Genomic DNA, 24,465 nt, shown 5'->3' on the forward strand with positions numbered 1-24,465 from the left:
ACCAATCCACTCATGGAATCCATGCATCTCCAATCTCTGATGATCTGCTCTGATGACGTTTTATAGTTTTGTGTTACTCAAATATCAAATAAGTTTCTCTGTGTCAAAGAGTTATTAGTGGCAAATCTCATTGCTCTAAAACAGAAACTAATGAAATTTTCGTGCACAAAAGACTGCACAATGATAAAACTACCCACCTGAAATCTTTGCTTTGCCAAGGCATCTAATCTAATATTAAGAAGTGACAACTACATCATTGCACATCAACCTAGTTTCTCTGAAGTTTCCTCCATAATATGCTGTAAAATCTTCTCTCTCAAACACTGAAACTTCTTAGACAAACAAATCAGTAATGTATCCTGTGCCTTTACCATCTGGTTGTAAGTGAAAACCATCTGTAAGTCTCCCTGCCTGAGTATGGTGATACTTACAGCTTGCCACGTTCAATGGGACACCACAACATGGTACTCATCAAGTGCCTCCCAAATTCCCAGTTTGCCTTCTATGCAGTAAATAAACCAACTGGGTTTGTTCAAAATAGACCCCTTTTGCACCCCTCAGGTATTTCTCAAAGGCACTTGTATGTCTACAAAATGCTTGTTAAACAGGAAGTTTTCGAGTAGTGTGGGCATGTAGTACCTCAGATTACTGGGACCTGGTAGTAGAATGGGGTAGAATGGGGTGAGACAAGGTTCAGTGTTGGTCATCTTCTTAGGCCTTGGAGAAAATGGATGGTTGATGGAAATCAGCATGGAATTGTTTTGCACTGTGTCCAGTGCAGTGAAAAGTGTGTTTATATTGCCTCAAGTATGGATTTTCTGTCAGTAATGGCATTAAAATCATGTTTTGCACTCTGAAGTTACCTTACTGTAAGTGCATACCATGTCCAAAGGCATGGAGCATGAAACAACTTGTATACTTAAAACTGAATTTCAGCCATCTGCCTACTAACTATTTTTGGTAATGGTGGGGGCAATAAACTCCGCCACTGAAAGTAACTTTCAAGTGCTCATTTTGGAAGGAGCACTCACACTCCTATCTAGACCAAAGTTGTCCAAATCAAATATATACATTCAGAGCTGGAAAGGGAGAATGGGGAGAGAAGCAGTGAAGAGGAGGAAATGAAGGCAGTACAGTTTACTAACTATTAAACGGGAGTCCCTAATACACCAAAATAAACCAGAAGAGAAAGTAATTTCTATTTTAGGGAAAATAATGAGCCAATAGAGAAATTGTTATTTGGGATAAAGATCTTGAGGCCAACTGAAAAAATAAATCATATGTTGACAATTTGATACTGACTAGAATGGTGCCTATTGTCTGTGTCAAGGTCTTAGATGTTCCAACATATTCATAGTCCTTTTTAACTGCAGTTTGGAGAAATATTTCTCAAGGCCACAAAACCTGGACACTGTAGACAGCATAAAGTTTACAAAATAACTAGGCAAGATAGAAAAAAATTGAAGATAATATAACATCAACATCTACAGAAAATAAAAATGGTAAAGGAATTCCCCAGCACACTATAAGGATTAGGAATACTTACTCAGCTGTTGAACTCTACAGCAAGTCTTGTTGCTCTTCTCTTTCTGGGGAAAGCTCCAGGTCACCTGCAAAGGTTCTGATTTTGAGAGAAAGCACATCCTCAGATGTGCTCCAAATTCTTCATGCAAAGGAGAAAACTCATATGTCTGAACATAGCATTCATGGATGTTGGCAGGCAAGGGATGACCTTAGGAGATGGGAAGATTGCTGTTTAACACAATCAGAAAATAAAGCACTATTCCACTTTCTTAGTGGACATCAAGATTATCTTTAAAATGGTTCCTTTATTATTCTACATGGTAAAGCACACACAGCATGTGGCCACAGAAAACATTCTTGCCCTCTGTGGCCTTCACAGGTCTCCCAGAACTCTCACCTTGGGAGCAGATTCACATCAGCAGGTGAGCCAAAGCACCTTTGCAGGACTGGGCATCTCCAGAACCTTTGTGGTTTGGGAGAACATTCATTAGTAGAAGGGAAATGGTTCAGGATGTTCTGAAAAGGTTCCTTCTATAAGAGATGAGATTACTCCAGAAAGAATGTATGTCCCACCTACCAGTCATTGAGTTTCCCAGCAAACCACTCTCAGACTCCTGACTTCTTGAACTTGAAGAAGAGTCAGAGTCAAACCAAACCGTGGTGACTGGCTGGAGAGCACAAGCTGTCAGCTGGAAAGCCATGACACCAACTCCAAGAGAGCACACGTCACTATATTACAATGCATTAGAAGTATTAAGGCACTTCAGCTTGTGTAGTTTAGAAGTTATGAGCACAAAGGACATTTGCTTTTTAATAATGTTTTTATGAACTGCCCGAGTGGCTTGCAAGCAGTTCAATATCCACTGCTGCATACCATTAATGCTGTATTTTCTAGATATTGTATGTATTTTCTAATGCTGAATTTGGAAGACACAAGAAAGAAAATTACTGTGATCAAAGTCAAATTACAATACACAATTGTATTTCTGGGAATCCTCTACCCAGCTAATACAAATAGACTGGAAAAAATTGATTCCACAAAATCGTTGGAAAAAGAAAGCCTTGCTTCCAAAACCGTGCCCCTTGGAGGTACACTTTTAAATATCTCTGTGCTCGACTTACACAGTTTATAATATCAATGTGAATTTGAAAGGATCTGTAAAAGGAAATGGTTTTGGGTTCTTCTACTTGACCTCTTTGTGCACAGATACTATCACAAACAAAATAGTTTGGTCTTGCTCAAGATTAATTTGATTATTCTGAAACATCACAAATGAATGAACTCCTGCAAGATAGGGTTTTGCATTTTCAACTCTATTTCCAAATCCTTAAACCCTCATTCATTAGTATACCAAATACATTTTCAATATGAGTGCTTTGGTAGGTTAGCATTGTTTTTAACTAACAATATTTCCGCAATACATTTTTCGTGCCTTGCAGAAAATGTTCTTGAAATGACAGTGGTAATAAATTCTTCATATTGTTGAATTTATGAAATCTGTTGATTATGCTAATTATTCCTCACAAAGATAATTTCCAATCTAAATAATTCTATGTTTCCAAGATGTTTGTAAAAATACTCACATCCCTTTCTTGACCATTCATTGCTTCATATGTAGATAAACATACTTGGATCTTCATGCATATTTTCCCACACTTACATTTTCTGTGTGAATTGTAAATAAACACAAAACTTAATATTAATTCATCATTTGGGAAGACATGCCAATTTCAGAAGTACTTTTCTAGGGTGTTGACTGGCAGGATGTCGAAAAGGCACAAGTAAACTGATTTTAGCTTTCAAATTGGAGTTGTTGTTTACACTCTTTATAATCAATCAATCTCTGTGAATTACCTTCAGGGAAAATCTAATTATCTGGCTATTAATCTCAAATATGCTCAAGCATTTTTTGGACAGGAGAAGAAGACATTTTGAAAAAACTAATGTCTTTCATGATTTTAGCATGCTGGAGTTGGGTTTTTGGGTTGCAATTGCAACCTTGACACAGCTTCTGCCTGGCTGGCCCTTGAACTAAAATTTAGGTGAAATCCAAATACTTTTGACACTGGTGGGGAAGTTTGACTCCATTATAGCAAAGCTCTGTGTAGGTCTTGAAGGTTTTTTGTGCCTTCATATCGGTCTCAGGTTGATCCCTTTGGGAGCCCAGGGAAGGAGTGTCTACATCCAGCACTGTCAGAGGGGTCTGACTTGGCCACACTGACAACATCTGATGCACCAGCTCCATGAAGTACACCAGTCCTGACATGGTGCATGGGGGGCATAGGCACAGCCTTTATTCACATCACTGATGTAGTTTGGGAAAACAGAGCAGCAGCATCTCTAAGTCTGGATGGAAAAACAGTGGTCCTGTTTAATGCATCTTTTCATAAGATACTTTCTTCGAAACACCACATTTTTCAAACAAGGCAGAGTGCAAGAACAGGTGTGGCTTTATTCTTGTTGCATGTAGTGAGGCACAGGGAAAACCTGAAGGGCAAGAGGTGAACTCAAGGTTTTCTATGGGGCTCTAGAGCAAAACCAGACATGAGGATGGTTTGGACAGGTTATTTTGATAACTTTAGGAAGGTTATTTTGATAGCCTTTCCTGTGGCTGAATCTACTTTGTGGACATACTTGACAGTCAACAAAATGAACCATACATTTGCTACATCAGCAGCAGTCAGCTTTTGCTGTGCCAATTTAAGTCAGTTTATAGGAAGCCTTAATTCTTGTTTTGACAGCTACAAAATTGTTATGTGGTCCTGAAGGACTGATTATGGTTTTCCTATCTTCAGCCTGTTTCAGACATTCAAATCCTAATTACAGTTGTGTTATGTTTCTTTTTGGTTTTGTTTTTAATAAAAGGTGCTTGGTAAATAAATCCTTTGGGTCCAACATTTCACATTAAGGGGGGAAATTGATTTCCTTCTGAATTACTTAGAAAACATTACCTCTAAATTTTATGATTCTCAGATAGATATCCAGGCAGGATTGTCACCTGACATAGAAGACATTTATTTAGCAGTTACTCTACATGAGAGTTAGGCTAATATTGTTAAATATAGCTAGGTGTGTGGAGTTTTCTACCTGGCTTCCTCACGTGTCAGCAGTGAATGCTGAGAAACAGGATTGCACAAGTGTGATGCTGCCAACAGCATGGCCATAATGACTACATTTTACTTGGAATCATCACTTAGGATCTCATTATCTCCCATTAAAAGACATGACTTTAAACTTTTGACATCAAAATACAAATACATCATTAGTACCTTTTAGTCCATCATCAGTACTGCAGCACATCTAGTTGCAATCAAACAGAAATTATTCTGGAAATAGCCTTTGCATGCACTAAAGTTACATTAAGAAGATTAGGGTTTTTCTATTCCCCTCTTGCATATTAAGGCAGTGGTATTTATTTACTTAGATTGTCTTTGTGTCACTAAATGTGTTAGTGGCACATTTGTGTCACTGACAATAACACCAACACATTTCCTTCTACCCATCTTTGCAAAGGGCTGTAGGATGACACGTACAACATTTTCATGTGGTAGTTCATCACCTGTCAATACGTCCACCTCACATTCACCTGTTTTACAGGTTTTCTCTGGAGAGTCACTTCCTTCAACTTCATTGCCTAGCTGGTTAGCAAATGTTTACACAGTATTAACAGGATTTATGGAATTCAGGTCAAAGATACCATGCACTACAGAGACTTAGTTGCTCTATTGAGGCCAAATGCTCAGAAGTCCATTTTTGCCATATTCCAGTCAGTTTCAGGACTGAGATCCAGAACACATGTAATGAATTTTCAGCCTGTTCTGGCATTGCAGCATATTTAATGGAAAACAGCTCAGTGTGCATCTACCTTTTCCACATGATGATTTTGCATGGGAATTTGCCAGTGACACTTAATGAGTGCTTTTGTTCATGCCACCAGGGGAAACAAAGCAGATACAAAAATGGGAATGAATACTATTCTACTATTCTGAAATAGAAAGCCTAAGCATCAACACAAATTGAGCTGCAGCATGCAATGTCACTGCTTGAGCACCATGGGAGTCTAATTTACAGTTTGCTGTGAGGGAAGAAAGAAGGCTTTATCCTTACCACTCCTACTTCAACTAAAGTATCTGCATCAACAATATCTGAGCCAACTAAGGCAGCAGTGGAAGAAATATGGATAAACAATGACTATAGTGACCTGGGTGCTTGAACTACGCCAACAGAAAATACTCCTAACATTGTCCACATTTTTAAATGTGAATAATCATACAGTTTCTGTTCTGACCAATATATTAATCTGTAGTCCTTCAAATGCGTGAGGTAAAGAGTTGGCAAAAGGATCAGTATAGAAGATTCAGAGGAAATAGCAGAAGCATCTATATAGAAGATGTTGGGGAAGGAAATAATTTAAAATGGAATTGTATGATACTTGGTATCTCAGAAGGTAATTTTTTTCTGGAAAATGCTGCAAGTACAGACACCACTTGAAATGTATACAGAAGCAATGAATTACAAACAGTGTGATTCCTTTATCTTTTGAGGAGTCATATCCTTGTTTTTCTGTGTTTAAGACAAATTGATCTGCAGGAGTGTGTCTTGTGCACTTACACCAAGACATATTCTCTTTACACAGAATGAACCATTGAGCAACTGCATGCAACAGAATAATATTTCATCTAGTAGACAGTGGTCTCAACTGTGTGCAAGTTACACAGGATGAGAAGATGAAACCTTGTTCCAGGGTTCAGAATTATCACCAACTCCATCTGCTCCCACATATTCCCCCTAAGGGCAACTGCCAACCCTAAACCATAGTATCCACAGAGGTCTGAAGAAGGGGACATCTGAATTGAAAATTACTTGCCTGTACTGTCCTGACTGGTTCATAATACATCCTGGTTTTACAAGAAAACAATTCTCCAGTCAGTTCTTAAACTTTGTGGGAGGAACCAGTTTTTTTCTGAATAATGAGACCACAGCTGATGTGGTAATGAAGCCCACCTTTTTGCCCACCCTCCCCCCCTCCACCCTGTTTTTGATGTGCTGCTGCTGTTCCCATTATCCTGCCCCCCCTGTGGGTCCTTCTTGGCAGAACTGCTGGATCAGTCCAGCCCCCTCCAGCTGTAGCCCCACAGCAATGGTGCAGTAGGAAATAATGGTAGGAAGAGATATATCAATAAAGACAAATTAAACAAAACCTCAGTGCCTTTCACAATGGCAAAGCATATTGAATTTTAATTCCTGGAGACCTGACCTCCAGCTCTCTTGTAAGTGCTGTTTCTTAAGAGGTCAGTATCATGCAGTATATGCTATTCTCAGCCTTTCATCTTTCAACCTGGATGAGCTGTGGAGTGAAGCTGCAACATCACTGCATCAATCCTTTGCAACATCTAGCCTATCAGGGCCTGCCTCATCGTATGAGAAAGTGAATCCCAGAGCAGAAATATAAGAAATGCAACAAAGAAATTAGATGCTCACACAGATCAACAAAATTATCTGTCACTTCCTATGAGTCAGAAAGAGAAAGAAAGCACCACTTCTGCTACAGAACCGCCCCCCCCCCCCCCCCCCCCAGCTTTAACAGGTCAATTGAACAGGTTTGCCCTTGACCATTTTCAAGTGTGCTTTGCTTCATACATTACATCTGGAGTTCTCTTCCAGACTGGAGGAGAAAATGCCCAAGAACATCACAGTACACATTGTTGGTTCCTGTGGCAAAACTGCTGCTTGCTCCAATGTAAAATGTGTGCTCCAATGCAGGCACCACAATGGAACAAAGTGCTTGTGAGTTTCCTTGCTTATTCCTCATAAAAATTTAGTGCACCCCAAATATTGGCTCACATTTTCCATCCCTTTGCCAGAGACTATCTGGCAGAGGCTGGGATCCTTGCACTGTGTAAGCACAATCATATCTGCTTCATATCAACACTTCTAAAATAATCAAAATCAAGATTGGCAGATTCATGGCAGCTCCTTGGGTTGTCCCTTCTCCCTATTGGCCTTGTCTCCAGCATGGAGTCCAGATGCTCTGCAATGCTGGAGCAAGGGGCTGCAAACCACCATAAATTCAGATAAATGCACCTGGAGGGGCTGTGAAGAGGAGGAATAAGTTGTCGAAGCATGAGGGCAACTCTTGCACCCAGGCCCCCTGCACCCACCCTGCTCCACACACAGCCCCTCACTGCACCATGACTGCACGGAGAGGCCATATACGAGGCTCTCATGGCTCAGCATTTAAAGAGCTAAAATGTCATGATTTGAAAAGGCATCTTCTAAGTATCTTTTAAGTATCTTGTCCTACAGATACCCAGATGAGGGACACAACCTATTTCACTATCAGCTTCTGAATGAGAGCAGTGGGCTGGGTAGCTTTTTTAGGAAATGTGGTTACAAAATTATTGCTAGAGCAGTGAATACTTGCAAAGCTACCTGTGAAATTTTCAGTGGAATGCAAAGACTATGGGAAGAGTGGGAGAAAACCAGCTGTAGGGGTGTTTGCAGGAGGTAGGGCAGCTTCTCTTGCTCTCTCAGTCCTGTGCCTGTACTAAAGCCAACCTCCAGGACCCCTAAGAACACCTAATATAAATTGCTTGCACCCACAGGCCTGTAGAAATACCAGATATGGGTTCTGCTAACTTGCAAGGCAAGTTCACAGCACTGACTCAGATTAGCTGACAGCACATCAAGCATGACACAGAGCAGCAAGGTCAGAGAGCAGTGGCTGCCTCATCAGTTCAAAAATCATGGACAGGACCTTATTTTTGTTATAGGGCAATGATGCCACATTTATTTTTAAGGGTCTATCACTCTTTTGTAGAGATTTCTGAGACCAATGTCGTATGAGGCAGCACCCATCACCGAAGCTACTGAAATCACCTCCTTGAACCAAGTGGTTCCTGGGCTTAAAAGTATAGAGGCAATGACTGCACTCAGCAACACATTCAGTGTCAAAATAACTAATAAATTTTGCACTAGGTTCTTGTGTCTCTGGAGAGTATATAACAATCCTTTGTAATAATTTGTAGGTTTGCTGCATTTTCCCTTCATGCTATCTGACCACCGGCACAAAGTACATTATTTACTTGGTGAACCTATGTAAAGTCTGCAGGACAAATCCTCAAGACGTGTGTGGTCATACTGAGAGAACCTGGTCCTTTGCAGAGATGAGATAAGAAACACCCTCTGAAGCAGGTAGCAGAGGACTGAACGATCCTCTGAGAAAGGTTAGTCTGGTACTTTTAGGGTTGAAAAGAAAAGAGATATTTCTAAAACCTGAGGAGAGTTTTGAGTGGGAGAATGTTTCTATAATTAAAGGGCATTGAGAAATCTAGTTAAATTTGGCCCACTCACGCAGCTGGATGCATTGGCTTTGGTACACGTGTGTGTGCTGTGTTCAGAGGCACATGCTTGGAGGCTTATGCTGAGCCCTCCACAGTAATTCTGAAATTCAACACAAGGAACTCTTAAAACATACTGCTGGGGGAGAGGAGCTGAGGCTTCCAGCACAAAAAAAGCTGTGAAGTTTATGCCTCATTTAAAAGCCTCTGCAGTCACCTGAAAAACCTCACTCAACAGCTCTCAAGGAAAAGACAATTCTGAGTTGTCTTTAAAGCTCCTGAAGTATTTAAGGCTATAGATATATTTGTAGGTAATGACACATGGTGGGTAGAGACCTGTAGTATGAAAAAGACAGAGCTGATATCCATATTCCATATTTCTGGAGAGAGATCTGCTTCTGCTGCATAAACTTTGTCATGGTTCCTGAACCTGAGCACTGTCTGGCAGCTGCATGGTGTGGGATGCAAGGAGGGCAACCCTGGAGAGTAATTTTGGGCCGAGCATCAGCTGAACAAAGGTTCATTCCCCTGTGGATCTCCATCACATGAGCCAGTGAGGTGGGGACCATCCACAGGTTAAAAACCACACTCCTGATGCAAACTAAAGAGCTGATGTGGACATAAGCTGGAAGTATGTTGTCTGGGACTGCCAAATTGCTTACCTGAAGGAAACCACCAGGATGCTGTCCCATCTTCCACCACAGCTGCAGGATGCACCTCTAAAGTACTGTCTTGATGCATTGAAAAGGAATAGGAAGATGGATGTGAGAAGAGGGAAAGGACAAGATACATGAGGTGCTGTCCCTTCTCCCTCCCTTTCCTCTTCAGAGCACTGAGATTGGCAGGAGGGAGAGCAGTCTTTGCGCCGTCCCCCTCCTGAGGACTGCTGAACCCTCATTTAGCACCTGCTTGGCAGATGCTCAGACCATCAAAAGTAGAAGGATACCCTGAGGTGAGGCTCTATTGATGTGTAATACTTTGAACCAATATATATTTCATTACTGTAGAGAGATAGAATGTGAATCAATAATTCAGGAGTAAGGAAAGGGAAAGGGATAGGTTGGAACCACTGCTGAAGGATGCATTTCACTTTTTGAAACACTTAAACTCTGTGGTTTTCTCAAAGACCACCTTAATTATATGCCTACGGTCTTTTCAGTAACGTCTTAAAGCCACTGTACTCATCAGAGGAACAATCATTCCTTACCCCATCACCCTAATCAATGACCAACATTTAATGTAATGTTTCAAACGACAGACTTCCTTTCAGAGATTGTCTCTGATCCAGCCTCTCTGGAGCCAGGGGAAGAGAGAAGAGAGAGAAAATGGGGCTGGGGAACGTTGTGAGAATAAAGAGCAAACCAAACCCGTACTAATTAAACAGTAGTCATAAGGAGGCAGGCAATGTAGTTACACTAATTTAGTTTTTAACTGAGCCTTGAAGAAGAAGATGAGGAGATAAAGGATTACTGATACAGAAAAAATAACCCCGATTTTACAGTGAAGCAAAACAGGTTTTTCAGTAAAATAATCTTCTGAAGTGTTATAAGTGTTTGTCACACACACTGACTCAGAGCCAATTGAACATCAACAAGGGGAATTTATTAAGCAAGCGGTAACAAGCAAAAGCAGCGCTGGGCGGCCGGGAGTTAGCACTCCACCAACGGCGCGCACTTTCCTCTCTCAGTCCTTTGGGTTTTATACCCCTTGTTTCTGGTGTACGTGTCTCTTTTGCAATCGTGTCTCCGCTGGCGCTGCCTGTTGATAGGGGTCGTACTTTGCCCTCCGGTGGTCGTTGCAATGAAGAAGACTCCTCTTCCCGGCAGAACCTCTGCCTTATCAGTAGATCCTTTTTACACGTTAAACAATGGATACTTAAGTATGGTTAATTAACTCAGCTCAAACTAATCAAGACATTCTTATGGACTACGGGTGCATGACTTGTGCCCTCTCAGATCTGGTTTTATTCTTTGTTATTTTATTGAACTCTTGGTAGTCCTTCTATTTTAATGAACAATTTTTATGTTGTTTTTATTACATGAAGCATTAAGCTGAAATCTCAATTGCCAACTAGAAATATCTGGAATTTCTGGAATTTCAAAGGATTTAGAAGAAACTGTTTTGCAAAACACATGCCTATTTTCTTAGAAATACCATCCCAAACTGTTTATTTCTCAAAACATTTTTTTGAAATTGTTGAAATATCTTGTTTCCAAAGGCATAAATTTCAAATCAAAATCTTCTAATATGGGAGGTAAAATATCACACTAAACTTTAGAGATGGTTTTTGAATGTGTAAAATGGTGGCAGCAAAATGAAACACTTTACCTCATCACTTTAATTTTTTTAAAATAAAGATTGAAACTGTTTCTTCATATTGTTTGGTTTTGCCCCAAAAATTGCACGAAAAGTTTTCCTAACCTGTTTTCTCCCTTTGTGGTAATCTGTGCAAGAAGAACAACACGAAATGTTACTTGAAGTGGCAGGACATTGGACCGGTATATATTTTCTTCCATGGACTGAACTGAAAACATTTATCTTGTCCAAGTGAGAGAAGTTGGTTTTAAAGACAAAACTCAATATCACCCATATGCAAACCAGGAGTACCAGTTCTTGTGATTAATTTGTAAAGTGTGCATCTCTGTGACCACTCACTTGTTCAATAAGAAACAGAACAAAGGCTGTAATTTTTCTTTAGATTTTCTTGGGGGACAAAAAAAAAAGAAGAAGAAAAAAGAAAAGATAGCCTGAGGTGTATTTAATTTGGCAAATATAAAAGTACAGGCATAAGTAGGTTAACTTCAAGCTGACAAGGGACAGTTAGTCATTAATTAAGTTTTCAAATTGACTCCTGACAAAATTTCCATTAATTTTAGCAGCATTTGGTTGCCACTCCAGATGATTATGCAGGAGACTTTTTAAAGTGAAATAACAGATAAAAAATAAAGGATGTTAAGTAGTTCAGTATTTGTCACAGCTGTAATCAAGCTGATACACTTAGATACTAATTAGGGAGTGTTTTTTGAGGCTCTCCCAACTCGTCTGGCACACTGGGCTGAGCAGTCATGGCTTGACTGCCCCTAGGAATGGGGAGCTGATACATCCCAAGGGTCCTACCTGCCTCTGTGGTTTACCTAAAGTCATGTATTTTATTCTTTCAATGCTTCTTCACTTTATTTCTTTGTAGATTCATTCACAGGACTCATCAACATAATGACTGACATCATTTGGCGCTACACTGGAGATTTTATGGCCCCTGATATCATTTGCAGGGTTGTTCGCTACTTCCAGGTATAAAAACCTTGTGCTTTGTGCTCCCATAGCAGTAAACTCTGACAAAAATGCTGTGTAGATTTTTTTCTAGCAGCAAAATGTTAATTTAAAGGTGAAACATGTTAGTTAAAGCATATTGAATCTTGTAAATTTTGTGGACATGAAAAGTAAAAATACCTGGTTGAATATACAAAGGGATTTTTCTTTTCTTTTTTTTTTTTTAGTAAGTTTTGAAACATTCCTAATTCAGAGTTCTTGTTGACATCATCTTCTGCAATAGATGTGTCTCAACTATTGTCTTGTTACTTACTGCCCCAGGTGGTCCTTCTCTATGCTTCAACTTACGTCCTTGTGTCACTAAGCATAGACCGGTATCACGCCATAGTTTACCCCATGAAGTTCTTGCAAGGAGGTAGGAGAATTTCAGTACCTTGTTATTGCTATGACATTATTGGATAATTTTTTAGTTTTCAAAATTCTTAACCTTGTTGCTATGAATTATTCATTCCTGCTCTAGCTACATTTGAACTCTGTTACAGTTTCCCAAGTGAAGAAGTAGATGTGGTTTCAAGGTTTATTAAACTCCACTAAGCCCTCAGCAGTTTTTATAAATATTGTATTAGCAAAGAATGAAATGACATTTTAAAAAGTATAATTGCTATCATTATATTTCAGCATTTTTAGGTTTTAATGGGAAAAAGCTATCCCTTGTTCCACTATACTGATGTAGAAGCTGCAACATCTATACTGTCTATTTATTCACATTTAAAAATTACTTGGGTGCAGGGTGTGGTACTGAGAATTCATGTATTCATTTGATGTATCTTGAAAAGAGATAGCATATACGTTTGGATATCTATTGTTTCTTGTCATTTCCTCTCTTTGTTTGTTTTCAGGGTTTTTTACAGCATTCAGATATATCCTGGCCTCTTAGCAGCAGAGTTTAAACAAAATTATTTCTTTCCCACAGAGCCAAAGTGGGGCGTTAAATATGTTGCTCTGAGTGAAGGAACAGAAATAGCAGGTGGGGAGGAAGAAGAACAGTTACAAGAACCATGAGGTCCAGAGGATGCTTTAATCAGATACAAATATCATTCTTGTTTTGGAGTGATGATGGCATTTGCCAGATGGTTCTATTCAGGGGATCAGATTAATGGTCCTTCCTGGCCTTAAAAACCTGTGAGTCACTCACAGCTGAGACAGTGGTGCAGCTTTGGCAGATGTTAAGGTCTGAAAGCTTCAAATACTTCTGTGAAATTTAGCTTTATATTCCCCAGCCTGCAGATCAAGTCTTTCAAAACAGGGAGATGGGTATTAAGGTTTTCCCAGCAGGCTTTGGGAGGGATGACATTGCTCTACATCTCCTTCAGGAGGGCTCATAAACCAGGAAGGGTAGTAGCTCATAAACCTGGCTGAGCAGGATGAGCTGTGGGACAGACATGCTGGCATTTCTTCTTCATGCATGGTATAGGAAAAGCAGCACTTGTTAAATTACCACCTGGGTACAGTAAAGATTTTGATGGATAATCTTTGAAAAGCACTTTGAAGTTGAAAAAGAACCCATAAAAAATCACTCCAAATTTTTGTAAAAGCCTTTTAAAAATCATATTTCCTATACACCATAAAGGGGTTTTTTTGGGTTTTTTTTGTTTGTTTTGGTTTTTTTTGTTTGTTTGTTTTTCTTTTAAACTACAGTAAAGCAGACATTGCTTCCAGTTGAGGGTAGCAAAAGCATCAGTTGGGTGCAGCTTTGGTAAGGGAAAAAAGGTCACAAGCAGAGAGAGCACTGACATCTCCCATCTGCCTCTTGCAAGGTCTGGCTACACACTGATGCACAAGCAAAGACCATGTTCAAAGGGAAAAAAAAAGGCAGCTATAAATCCAAAAGAAGGCTCTAGAGAGGTATATTTATCATAGCAATTTTCTGGAATATACATAAAATATTCACCTTTTGCACCCTGCTATTCCTTGCAGAGGTACCATGTGGGATGCTTTTGAAATGCCCTCTTAGCTATTCTATAGATAGAGAACAAAGAGATTTGCAAATCTTTGTCATTGGTGATGACACAGAAGAGCTTCATGAACAGTTCTGAGTCTACCTGTGGCAAATTTCCTTTGTAAAATGAAACACTCATCCCCCCCAAAATCCTTCAATCAAGAAACAAAATAATTCTTTCTTCTTACTGATTTGAAAACTCATGTTTCCATGTAGCCTTGAAATTTCATTCTAGAAAAAAAAATCAAACATTCCAGCTTGAAAATGTCACACAATTTTTTAAATTGTATTTTTATTACTAGCCTCAAGCCCTGTTACAAAATATTTGCAATAAGCTATTCTTTGCATGGTTTTTAAGAAAACTAATTTCAACAGCTGAATATTTTATACTTTAAATATACATAAATGACCAGAGAAAGTACAGTATGGGAAAGAAATATGCCTTTTAATCCTAAAGTCTTTACTATGAGATACCTAATTCTACAACCAAAAGGGTATTAATAAAAAAAATGTAAAATTAGGATCAAAAAGAAAAGAAACTGAGAAGTTATAGAAGACATTTTGTGAATGCTTCATCATGTTGGAAAGATATATGCAAACCACATGCAAGCTAAACAACAGGTGGAAAAAGAACTGCTTAAGTAAATGACACAACCAAAAAAGGTAAACTGATCCTTGTGTGGCTTTGGGCCGAAAACAGTGTTATCACTGAGATTCCAGAACAGCTCTGCTCTCTCTGGATTTAAAACTAATTTTAAGGGGGCATTCAACTTATGAAAGTATTGCATAGCATTGACATTCTTGATGGCAGAAAGTAAAGATCCTCCCAAGAAGTGACCCCCTGTCCCATATTGCTGGGAGCGGAGAGATGTACTCAAACCCACTGTCACAGTGCAGGGATGGTGGGAGCAGAACAAAGGGGGCAGTCATACCTTTTAGGAGAGTCAGAGCCAGAGCTCACAATTGAGATTCCCACTCCAACCCTAACAGTTAGTCTTGGGCACCACAGGTTAAGAAGCTCAAAATGGAAATTCTCAGGCTGGTTCAGGAAAATATTGTATTTCTGAAGTTATTTGTTTGATTTCATTTTTAACTGATGCAGCTCTAGTTATGTGATTTGCTGGCATTTAGAACCTATTAGAGCAACTATTAAAAATGCAGCATAAAAAAAGCCCTGTTGGTGAGGCAGAAAATGAACATTATTCTAATAAAACAAAAATCTGCTTACCTATCATTGCCCTGTAAAGCCCTTTAAACTAGCAAGGCTATATTCTACCAAATGCAAGGGACATTTAAAAATAAAAAGAAATTAACATTTCAGGAAAAGTATTATGAAATACAAAGAAATACCTCTCTTGCCCAACCAAAATTGCCCTGTTCTGTTCAATATACAGTACAAAAAATAAGATTTCTTTTTCAGCTCTGATGTTCTTTAGTTGGAAAAACACAGGTAGGCCCCACTGAGGCTTGCATGATTATAGTTTAAGTAGTTAGCTCACATTTGAAATGTCTTTTCTGTCAGGAAATATTTTGTGAAATTAATTCTTAATATTCTTTTGCTAAGTTTATTCTGTTATGGTATGGGAAACTTCACAGTTCTCTTTTGCCTGTACAATATTTATAGCCTTAATCTAACCCTCTCACTTACGCAGATGTCATCAGAGTTCCCTTAAGCCCTAGATTAGCAAGACCATACTTTCCTGAATGTGGGTAGTTTTGAAAAAGGAGCAGGATAAGTAAGTATTTGCAACTGATGTTTTATAAAACATAAAATTACTTTTTGAATGTTTCACTCACATGGTTTTGTATTGCTCTTTGAGCTTCAAGGAGGAAGGACATTCTTCTTGATATGCATAATTTAATGCAATTTTCTATTTCACACACAACCTTGGTTACTTTTTAGGACAATAAAGTATATGAACACTAAAGCTCCCCAGATTAAAAAAAAAAATAAAAAAATCTGTCCCCATTTTAGGACATCTGGCTTAGGAGGAATAAGTGTCACTGATAATAATGGGTACTCCACAGATAAGCCCTTTTCCCCCACACTTTTCAGCTACAGCTAACTGAATTTTGGCCAGAAGATGGAGGTTTTTCAAAATTAAAGCCTTGGGACTTTTTGTGCTAACTCATTGATATTTACAAAATCTTGTGGGTGCCACCAGGCATAATTTCATTTCCCACTTGTTTTTTCTTACTTGGCAGTGGCCAGAAATCAAGAGGATGCAGTAACCCAAACCTGATAGAGGTTCTGGGGTCCTTTAGCTCCTGTTCTTTACCAGGAAGTCCAGCAGGATCTCCCATTTCCTGTATTTTGCAGCAGATAAAACAGGTCTGGGCACTAGAGCACCATCATCTGACGCGTCTCATGGTTAGCAGTCTACTCCTGGCATGCTTTGGATTCATCAGCAGGAGCTAAATTTGATCCCCACCATCATACAGAGAAGTGCAGGAGATGCCCAGGCTCTTCAGGCCCATGTTTCTTTGGGACAGTGAAGTTGCAGATGGAGTTAAGAGCAGCTGGTTGTGCAGTCTTGTTCTGATCCTCAACAGAGGAATTTTCTTTTTCCTCATAGGAAAAGTTTTGCAATCTTTCTCACTTCAAGGTGCATCACTAGGTATGCAGTAGGGCAGGCCTGAGGTCCTTTACATCCATAAATTATGTTCTCTTGGTGTCATAGTGATGCCATTTGCATTTCATGTTTCTGACTTGTTGAACCTGACCAGTGCCTTTCACATAGTGTTTCAGATTCAATAGGCCCTAAGCATCCTTAAATAAAACTTGCAAAATACAAGCTCATAATGACATGACAATTTATCATGAGAAAGAGATTAAACCCTGTTTCTCCTTTGAAGCCTGTTCAGCATCAGCCAGCTGCAGCCTAAAATTCCCTTTCTTCACAGAATTTCCTCCTTCTCCCTGACTTACTGTCAATAGTGCTGCAAGAGTTCACTCACACTAACAACCCCACTGACAGTGTCTGTTTCACTCTGTTACACAGAAAGGCAGGCGAAAGTGCTTATTGGAGTGGCCTGGACCCTCTCTTTCCTGTTTTCCATACCAACTCTGATTATTTTTGGGAAACGGCAGCTCTCCAATGGGGAAGTGCAGTGCTGGGCTCTCTGGCCTGATGACTCCTACTGGATCCCCTACATGACAGTTGTGGCTTTCCTGGTGTATTTCATTCCTCTGATCATTATCAGGTAAGGCTGAATCCCAGTCGGCAAGTGTGTGGTGAAAGCTATCAAGTGTGCAATCAACTTAATGCTTTAATTTCTACTCATTCATTATAATTTCATTTTCATACCTGCTGCATAGCTGCTTTGGTTTTTGTCACATAATGCACAGGTCTTTTTACTTACCCTGGGTGTTCTGTGTGTGGTATTAAGAGCCAGAAACATTTTCTCTGAAAAAAAGAAATGAAACTCTAAGTGTGTCCACTTATCTCCACAGCTTCAGGCTTAAAAGATATCTTTATAAATCCAATATGAATATTTATCCATTATTACAGAAGATGATTTTAATAGAAGAACAGGAAACTGCACTTAACACTAATTAAACTAAAATTAACTTGAAGTGCTCTTAAGCTTCACAATACTTGACAAGTGTTCCCTCAGCAGGATTGGAAAGAAATCTCCAAGCATTGAAGTTGCCGTCTGTTCCTAAAATATGAACAAATGTAATTCTTCTTGTTTTGAGATAGAAAATCTAAACTGAGGGTATTTGAGATTATTTGCCTCAAATCAGAGGCAAAAAACAAAGACAGTCTGCAGAAACTGTATTAAACTGCAATCAATATTGCAGACTGCGCTTAGTGATCAGCCTCACTCTAGGGCACTGCCATTAGCTGCTGGTAAACAGAAGTTAACTAGCCATGAGGAGCCACCAATGCAAAAGAACAGTCAAAATCAGATGTGGAAGGGGAATGAGGCTTCTTTACTGCCTCAAAATGCTGCCAGTGGCAGTGACAGTTCTCAGAGCCTTTATTTTTCTTTCTTTCTTCTATTAGCAAGGTTACAGTTGTTTTTCTTGCTGTTCATCTCTTCTTGTCAGCAGCAAGAAAGACTTGCTGGGGCTCCTTTTCTCCCCCCATAGTTTGGTGACAGGCTGCTTGGACTCTGAGAGAAGAACTATTTTTGTAATGTCCCTTGGATTTATCTCTTGGTCCATCTGCTTTTCCAGCAAGTGATGAGCCATGAGTCTCCCTTAGCTTCCTGCTCATTAGTAAGGTGAGAGTGGGGTGGGCAGAGGCTGATCTCTTCTAGATTATGGCAGGACTGACTACATAACCTAAATAAATGCCTCAAACTTTATTACTGTTTTATCACAGAGATTAAGTTCTGCAGTTTTTAATGGCAACAAGTTTATCTCTGATAGAATCAAAACCTTGTGGAGCTTAAACTCATTTCACTGACTTTTTGATATGGCTTCAAAATGGACCAGTGTTGTTCCCTAGAGAGAAGGGATGATTTTTACACTTTTTTCATAGCATTTCAATTTGCTAAACATTCCATTTTTTGTTCCAGATTGCATAGATATAATAAAAAAAAAAATCAAGAAAGTTTTCCTCAAAAAAGGACAGGATGACAAGAGAGGAAAACCTACTCCCAAGTTATCCCCCTTAGATGGGATCATTTCTCTGAATGTCTTCCTGTGTCTGAAAGCCAGCCTAGTTTTCAATATATTAAAACAATATTCTTGGGAATATGTAAATAAGAATGTGGGTAGATCTGCAGCCCAGCAGTAGCAGCAAAAAAAATAAACATATATTGCACAGACCAAAAGCAATTTAACAGTGAAAGGAAATGGCACTAGAAAATTTTGAGGCTGGCTGTTACTGTGAAAGGAGTTCTTTTATGAGCTTCCTCACATAGCTAGCAGTTGGGAAATTCTAGGCAGCATCATAAGTGTTTCAGGAAAAAAGGCCTACAGATTGCCCAATTACCAGTCATTTCATAGGTGTGTGAAACATCTCTTTCATGCTCAAACATACAGATTTGCATGGTTTCTGTTACAGACCAGCCACTCCTTTTACACACCATCTATACTTGTTTGGCAAGAAAAGGCAAGCTGCAGAGCAGGAAATATTTCAGAGCTGTTGACATTATGCTCCCCTCCTTCCTGCCAAAGAAAGATCCTCAAACCAGATCAGCTCTGTGACTTGTTTTGCAGTAAAACCCCAGAAGCAAGAAGGTGATGAAGACATGAGGGGAAACAGAAAGGCAGTGAAACTGGCATTTCATGAGATTGCCTTGACATCTGAGATATGAATAAAACATCCTACATCCTGAAATTTTGTGGCTTTAACCTTAACCAATATTCACACGAGAAGTTTATGGCAGGACAGGAACTAAAGCCACTGGTTTTGGAGTCAGGGGCAGCACAGTGTCCATCACGCCAAGAAACATTCCTGTTGTAAGTGTTTATTAATGCAAATGCTCCTGTGTCCTTGCCAGCAGAAGTCAGATTTTTGACAGGTCCAAAGTGGTGTCTGGCACTGGAAGGAAGGAAGGGGAGTGGTGCAGGGAAGGATTTATTTTGTGCTTATTTATTTCTAGTTGTCAGTGATACTATTTTCTTCAGAACAGAGAGGATTGTCTAAAACCACAGAAAAACAAGATTAGCGTCAGGGCAAGGTCAGCAGAGAAATTATGAAAAATGCCATGCACTTTGGAAATAAATGGCTACTTTTTAGAACATTTTTTAAAGTCTCAAGCATAAAAGTGAAGGTTGCTACTTCCCAGCTGATGTATCTGTAAAATATCTAGCAGCATAGCCTGAAGGTGTGACATCTGTTTCTTTAAAAATCATTGGCAGTCCATGATTTTAAAGCTAATCCACCTGATGTGGCTGCAGCATACAACTACTCTGGCAAGCAGTTTGTGGCTCAAGAACAGCAGGAATGGCTGTTAACATCTCCGGGGACTCAGTTTCTCTGTAAAAGTTTTGTTCCACCCAATACTTTCAGATGCACAGGAGGTTTGATGAGAAATGAGATGCTATTTCATAAGGGTGAGAGAGATCACATGTGTTCCAGTTGTGTGTTACTCTGTCAAGAGATTATTTATAAAATGAAAGGTGTTATTTAACAAATTTAGGAAGGCTTTTTTTTTTTAATTTAATGACCTTTTGCTGAAGGTGTTATTTTTAAAAGGCCACAACATAAAAATGGAGAGAAGATCCATAAACATGCAACTGAAAAGTCAAGGATGAGTGGAATACATATAAGCCAGAAACCAAGTCATCCACCACACTTAGTGAGGAAACGAGGCTGAGTGCACACAGGGAAAAAAAATGAAACCTTCAAGAATTCATATTGTTTGCACAGCTATTTTATTTTCTCTGCTGAAGCACTCTGATTTAGCTGCATGGCAAGAGTCTGATGCAATGTTGGATGCTGGCTGGCAGAGTTAATTCTTAATTAGTTCTGCTGCATGAATCTGCTGAAAACCTAACCTCTAGAGCAAAGCAGTTCACTGATGACAGCACTTTTTCTGGTGCTGTTCATCTGAAGTGCATACAAAGGATAAAATCTTACTTTTCAGGAGCTGGACTTAATTCCACACTAGATATGCTGCTGTGGCTGAGCTGTTTTCACTTGTTACAGTCCAGACACCATATTTTAAGCTTCTCCCATCCAGCCCTCAGCTCTCTCAGTAGAGCTGATTTCACATGCTCTTGACAGCCTTCAACTAACTCATAGGAGTTATGTTATTCATAACACTGCAGTCCATGGAATGAATTATTTAGCTGATAACCTTATGCTCAGTCTGGAAAACCCTTCCACTGATGAGTTAAACCCCCAGATGTGGTGTGAGCAAACTCTGCAGATTCCAAGCCAAAATATGAACTAGAAGAATTCAGCATTCTCTTCCCCTCACCCCCTGCATTTTAAAATTTAATGTATATATAGAAAGGTATTTAGGAAGAACACTGTAACAGTCTGAAAGATTTTAATACATCTGACATCTATTCCTACCACTTCTTCACAACTAGAGAATCAGCAATTAATTATCAAAGAGTTTGTGGGTTTTTCAGTAAGTTTTTTATCTGATTATAGTACCAGTGAACAAGACCTGAATAATGAAAAGAAAATTAAAAGGTATGATTGGTATTTTTAACCCAAGTGTGTGGATATCTTTGAGAACTGAAGAAAATGGAGAATATTTGTTATTTTCACATTAAAACTTCCCTTGTCCCCACTGTGTCACTGTTGTACAGGAAGACCCACGGATCCTGAGTCAGGTACTTTTATACAGTGCTTAAAGATTTGGTCTGCTCTCTCTTATTTACATTGTTCTACCACTTCTTCTGCAGTTGATATTATCAATGTACAAAACCCCAGAAAATTTTTAAAAAGCAGTTAGGGAACATGCAGTAATTAGTTCTCTTCTGGGACAAATGTCATCAGCTATAACCAAAGCCTTTTCTCCTATTCTAAAATACATCAAGCAAAGCTCAAATGATATCTGTGGTAGTTGAAAACCTCTGGGGCACTGTTGAAGAGGTTAAATATGGGTCAAATTAAGACTACACACTGGTCTTCTGCAAATATTTGCACTTGGCCCCCTCAGAACCTGTGAGGCAGAGACAGAAGAGCTAGTGTGTTTCTATTCTGCATTGCTACTCTATGACAAAACCTAATTATGTTCCAGCACTTGAGTATCCAGAATTCAGAGGTTTTTTTGGCTGTTATTCTTTCTTGCTAAATATATTTTTTATGTTTTAATATTATAAATACATAGACATTTAATATAATTAAAAAGTCATGTTTTAAAAATATTGCTAAAGCTCCTCTTGAAGCACAGAGGAAAAAGATATCCATCTGCTGTTTAAAATCTAAACTCCAAAGAAAACATTTGCTTTGGAGAAGCTGAAAAATAGTTAAAAGAGAAAAAGACCAAAATCAGCTAAAAGGAAAAATATGGAATTAAACCCAAAGCATTGCAATAAAATAAAAAATAGATTAAATAAAAGGTATTTCTCTGAATTAAATCAAATAAAAGGACTGGAAATGACATTAATAAAAACACCAAAGGCAATTTTTTTGAACTGTTTCAGTGAGGCCATTCTTTTCTGCCTGCAATTTCAATTCCTAAATAAAAACCCTAGATCTTGCACATACGTTCTAATATTTGCCTATCTCATCTCGTCACTTACCCATTACATGTGCCTGCAGTGGTTTGTTGAGATGATGTTACTTTTCTCTTTAGACAAATAATGCTGTAAATTGGCTCCCATAAAACAAAGCAGCTGCACCACTTTGCACAAATGAAGTATAAGGAACAATAGACAATAGTGGATGATAAATAGAAGTAATTAACAGGGAGCTTAAGTGCACTTTTGCCATTGTAAAGGCTCATTTTACTAGAAAATTCTGAGGCTGTCATAGTGCAATTATTTACTTTTTTAGAAATCTGCATTTAAAGAGCAGGCTTTTGAGCAGGCTCAATAACACGATTGCTAATATCAATACATAGCTTTACCAGAAGATATTTTATTTAATAAAAAAAAAATGGTCTTTGATTTAAAAATACATATGGGGTGTGATTATTCACAGTTACATTTGTACAACTAACCATAAGTTACGTATTTACATGGATAAAAAATGCTGTAATTACCAATGAGGCATATTAACTAATAGCAGGCTATGATGAACATGCCTCTTAATCCTTTAGAATTTGAATCTAGCCAAAATGTTTCTAGAGATGCGAAGAATTTCATTTCAGAGATATATCCATAGAGTGAGCCATATTTTTGTATTTTCCTGCCACCTCTTGAGATATGCATTTTATCACAGTTAGAAAAATAATCACATTTTCAGGTCAACAGCATGTCCTTTCTATCCTGTGGTCTTCAAAGCCTGAGCAGCTACTTTTCAGAATTGCTTGGGTGAATTTTCCATCCAGGTTTGACTTTTCCAACTTAGTACCCTTTCATTAGTCTCTGGCCTACAACCTGGGCTGGAAGATCAGTGCGCTGAGTACTTACAGACACGAAGAAGCCTGGCAACATCTGGAGCTCAAGAGCTGCACATCACATCTCACAGTGCTTTCAGTGGAGACCACAACAAGCAGCATGCAGGCATGATACATGGGTTGGAAAAAGCTTTGTGGCAATGTGTACCATGCACTTTTACATCTTGGCAGTGAAGGCTGAGCAATTCAGTGTCCAGATGAAGGGAAGAGAGATTAGGATATGACTGGAATGGTGCAGACTATTTCCAAACACTCCTCTGAATACCAGTTTGTCATCTGTTCCCTGCTGCTCTTTGCTTATCTGCCACTTCATTTTCAAGTGAGAATTTCTTTGAGATTTGACCAGCCCCTGCATCCTCCTCCAGCCTCCTTTTACAAGAAAGAAAGGAGCTACAAATGTAGTCTGAAAAAAGAGCTGGTTTTCCCTTGTAAGAAAAATACTTCTCTTCCACAAGAGCCCTCTTTTTGCTTCTGTGGCTTTGAAACACACATACAGTTGCCTGTTTCGCTCCTATGCTTTAGCTAACACGTTTCTGGAAAGTCCAGTTTCTCAGCACCATGTCAACATTGCTAGGAAAAAAAAGGGTTAGGCACTACTATGAACTGGAGTCCCAGAGAGATCAAATCATAAATGAATAACTGTGGCTGACAAAAGAGTAGCTCAGAAGTTTACCTAGCATGTAAAATTTCCTGACACCCACCTTGAGCAGCTTTACACCACCTCTGGTCCACTCCTGATAAGGAAGCTTCCAGTGGCTTCAGCTACAGAGAAAGATGAACAGAGGCAAAAGCACCCACACAGATCCACTATGCTGGCAGCATTTTATAAGCTGATGGATGAAAACAACAATTCAGATTTCCTCTGGAATTCCAAAAATTAAGGATTCAGATGAATCAGCATGTAATCTCATATGTGAAATCCCAATGAGAAGACAGATACTGTAACTGTATCTTGCAAAAAGACATGCCCCCCTGCCTCTGCAGCCAGAGGGCAGGAATTCTGGGGTCAGAGGGAAAGCAAGTGAGAAGCCTGGCCTCATATTTCAATCCTTATGACATTTTGCTTTGTCCTGATGCTTAAGAAACTCAGAATATGTTCTGTTGGACAAAGGAAAATCTGCATCAGAGAGGACATTGTCTCAACTACAAATAAAGAGGTCAGGCTAGAGACAGCAGGCTAGGAAGAAAACAGAAACAGGACTTTCAAGAGTGAGCTGGTAAAATTTTTGAGATGACAACAATTATCATTATAATACATTCTGATTCATTGGGGCAATCAAATGAGAAACAAAATGCGAATTTTCCACCATTGTCTGTAAAAAGTACAAAGAAACTCTCAAGTGTATGATCTG

The 24,465-nt window shown here is 39.1% G+C and overlaps 1 protein-coding gene across 2 annotated transcripts in view; it reads left to right on the forward strand.

Annotated features, from left to right (window-relative positions):
• Window positions 1–24,465, forward strand: part of NPSR1 (neuropeptide S receptor 1) — a 60,599-nt gene that overhangs the window by 25,572 nt on the left and 10,562 nt on the right. The window contains exons 3-5 of one of the 2 annotated variants that reach the window (XM_062497225.1): window positions 12,053–12,156; window positions 12,457–12,550; window positions 17,137–17,338. In XM_062497225.1, the coding sequence (XP_062353209.1) occupies window positions 12,053–12,156; window positions 12,457–12,550; window positions 17,137–17,338 (400 nt within the window). The remainder of the gene's footprint in view (window positions 1–12,052; window positions 12,157–12,456; window positions 12,551–17,136; window positions 17,339–24,465) is intronic. The other variant, XM_062497233.1, reaches the window with a different exon arrangement.

The sequence above is a fragment of the Cinclus cinclus genome, chromosome 1, assembly GCF_963662255.1.
Source record: "Cinclus cinclus chromosome 1, bCinCin1.1, whole genome shotgun sequence".
Taxonomy (NCBI): Eukaryota; Metazoa; Chordata; class Aves; order Passeriformes; family Cinclidae; genus Cinclus; species Cinclus cinclus.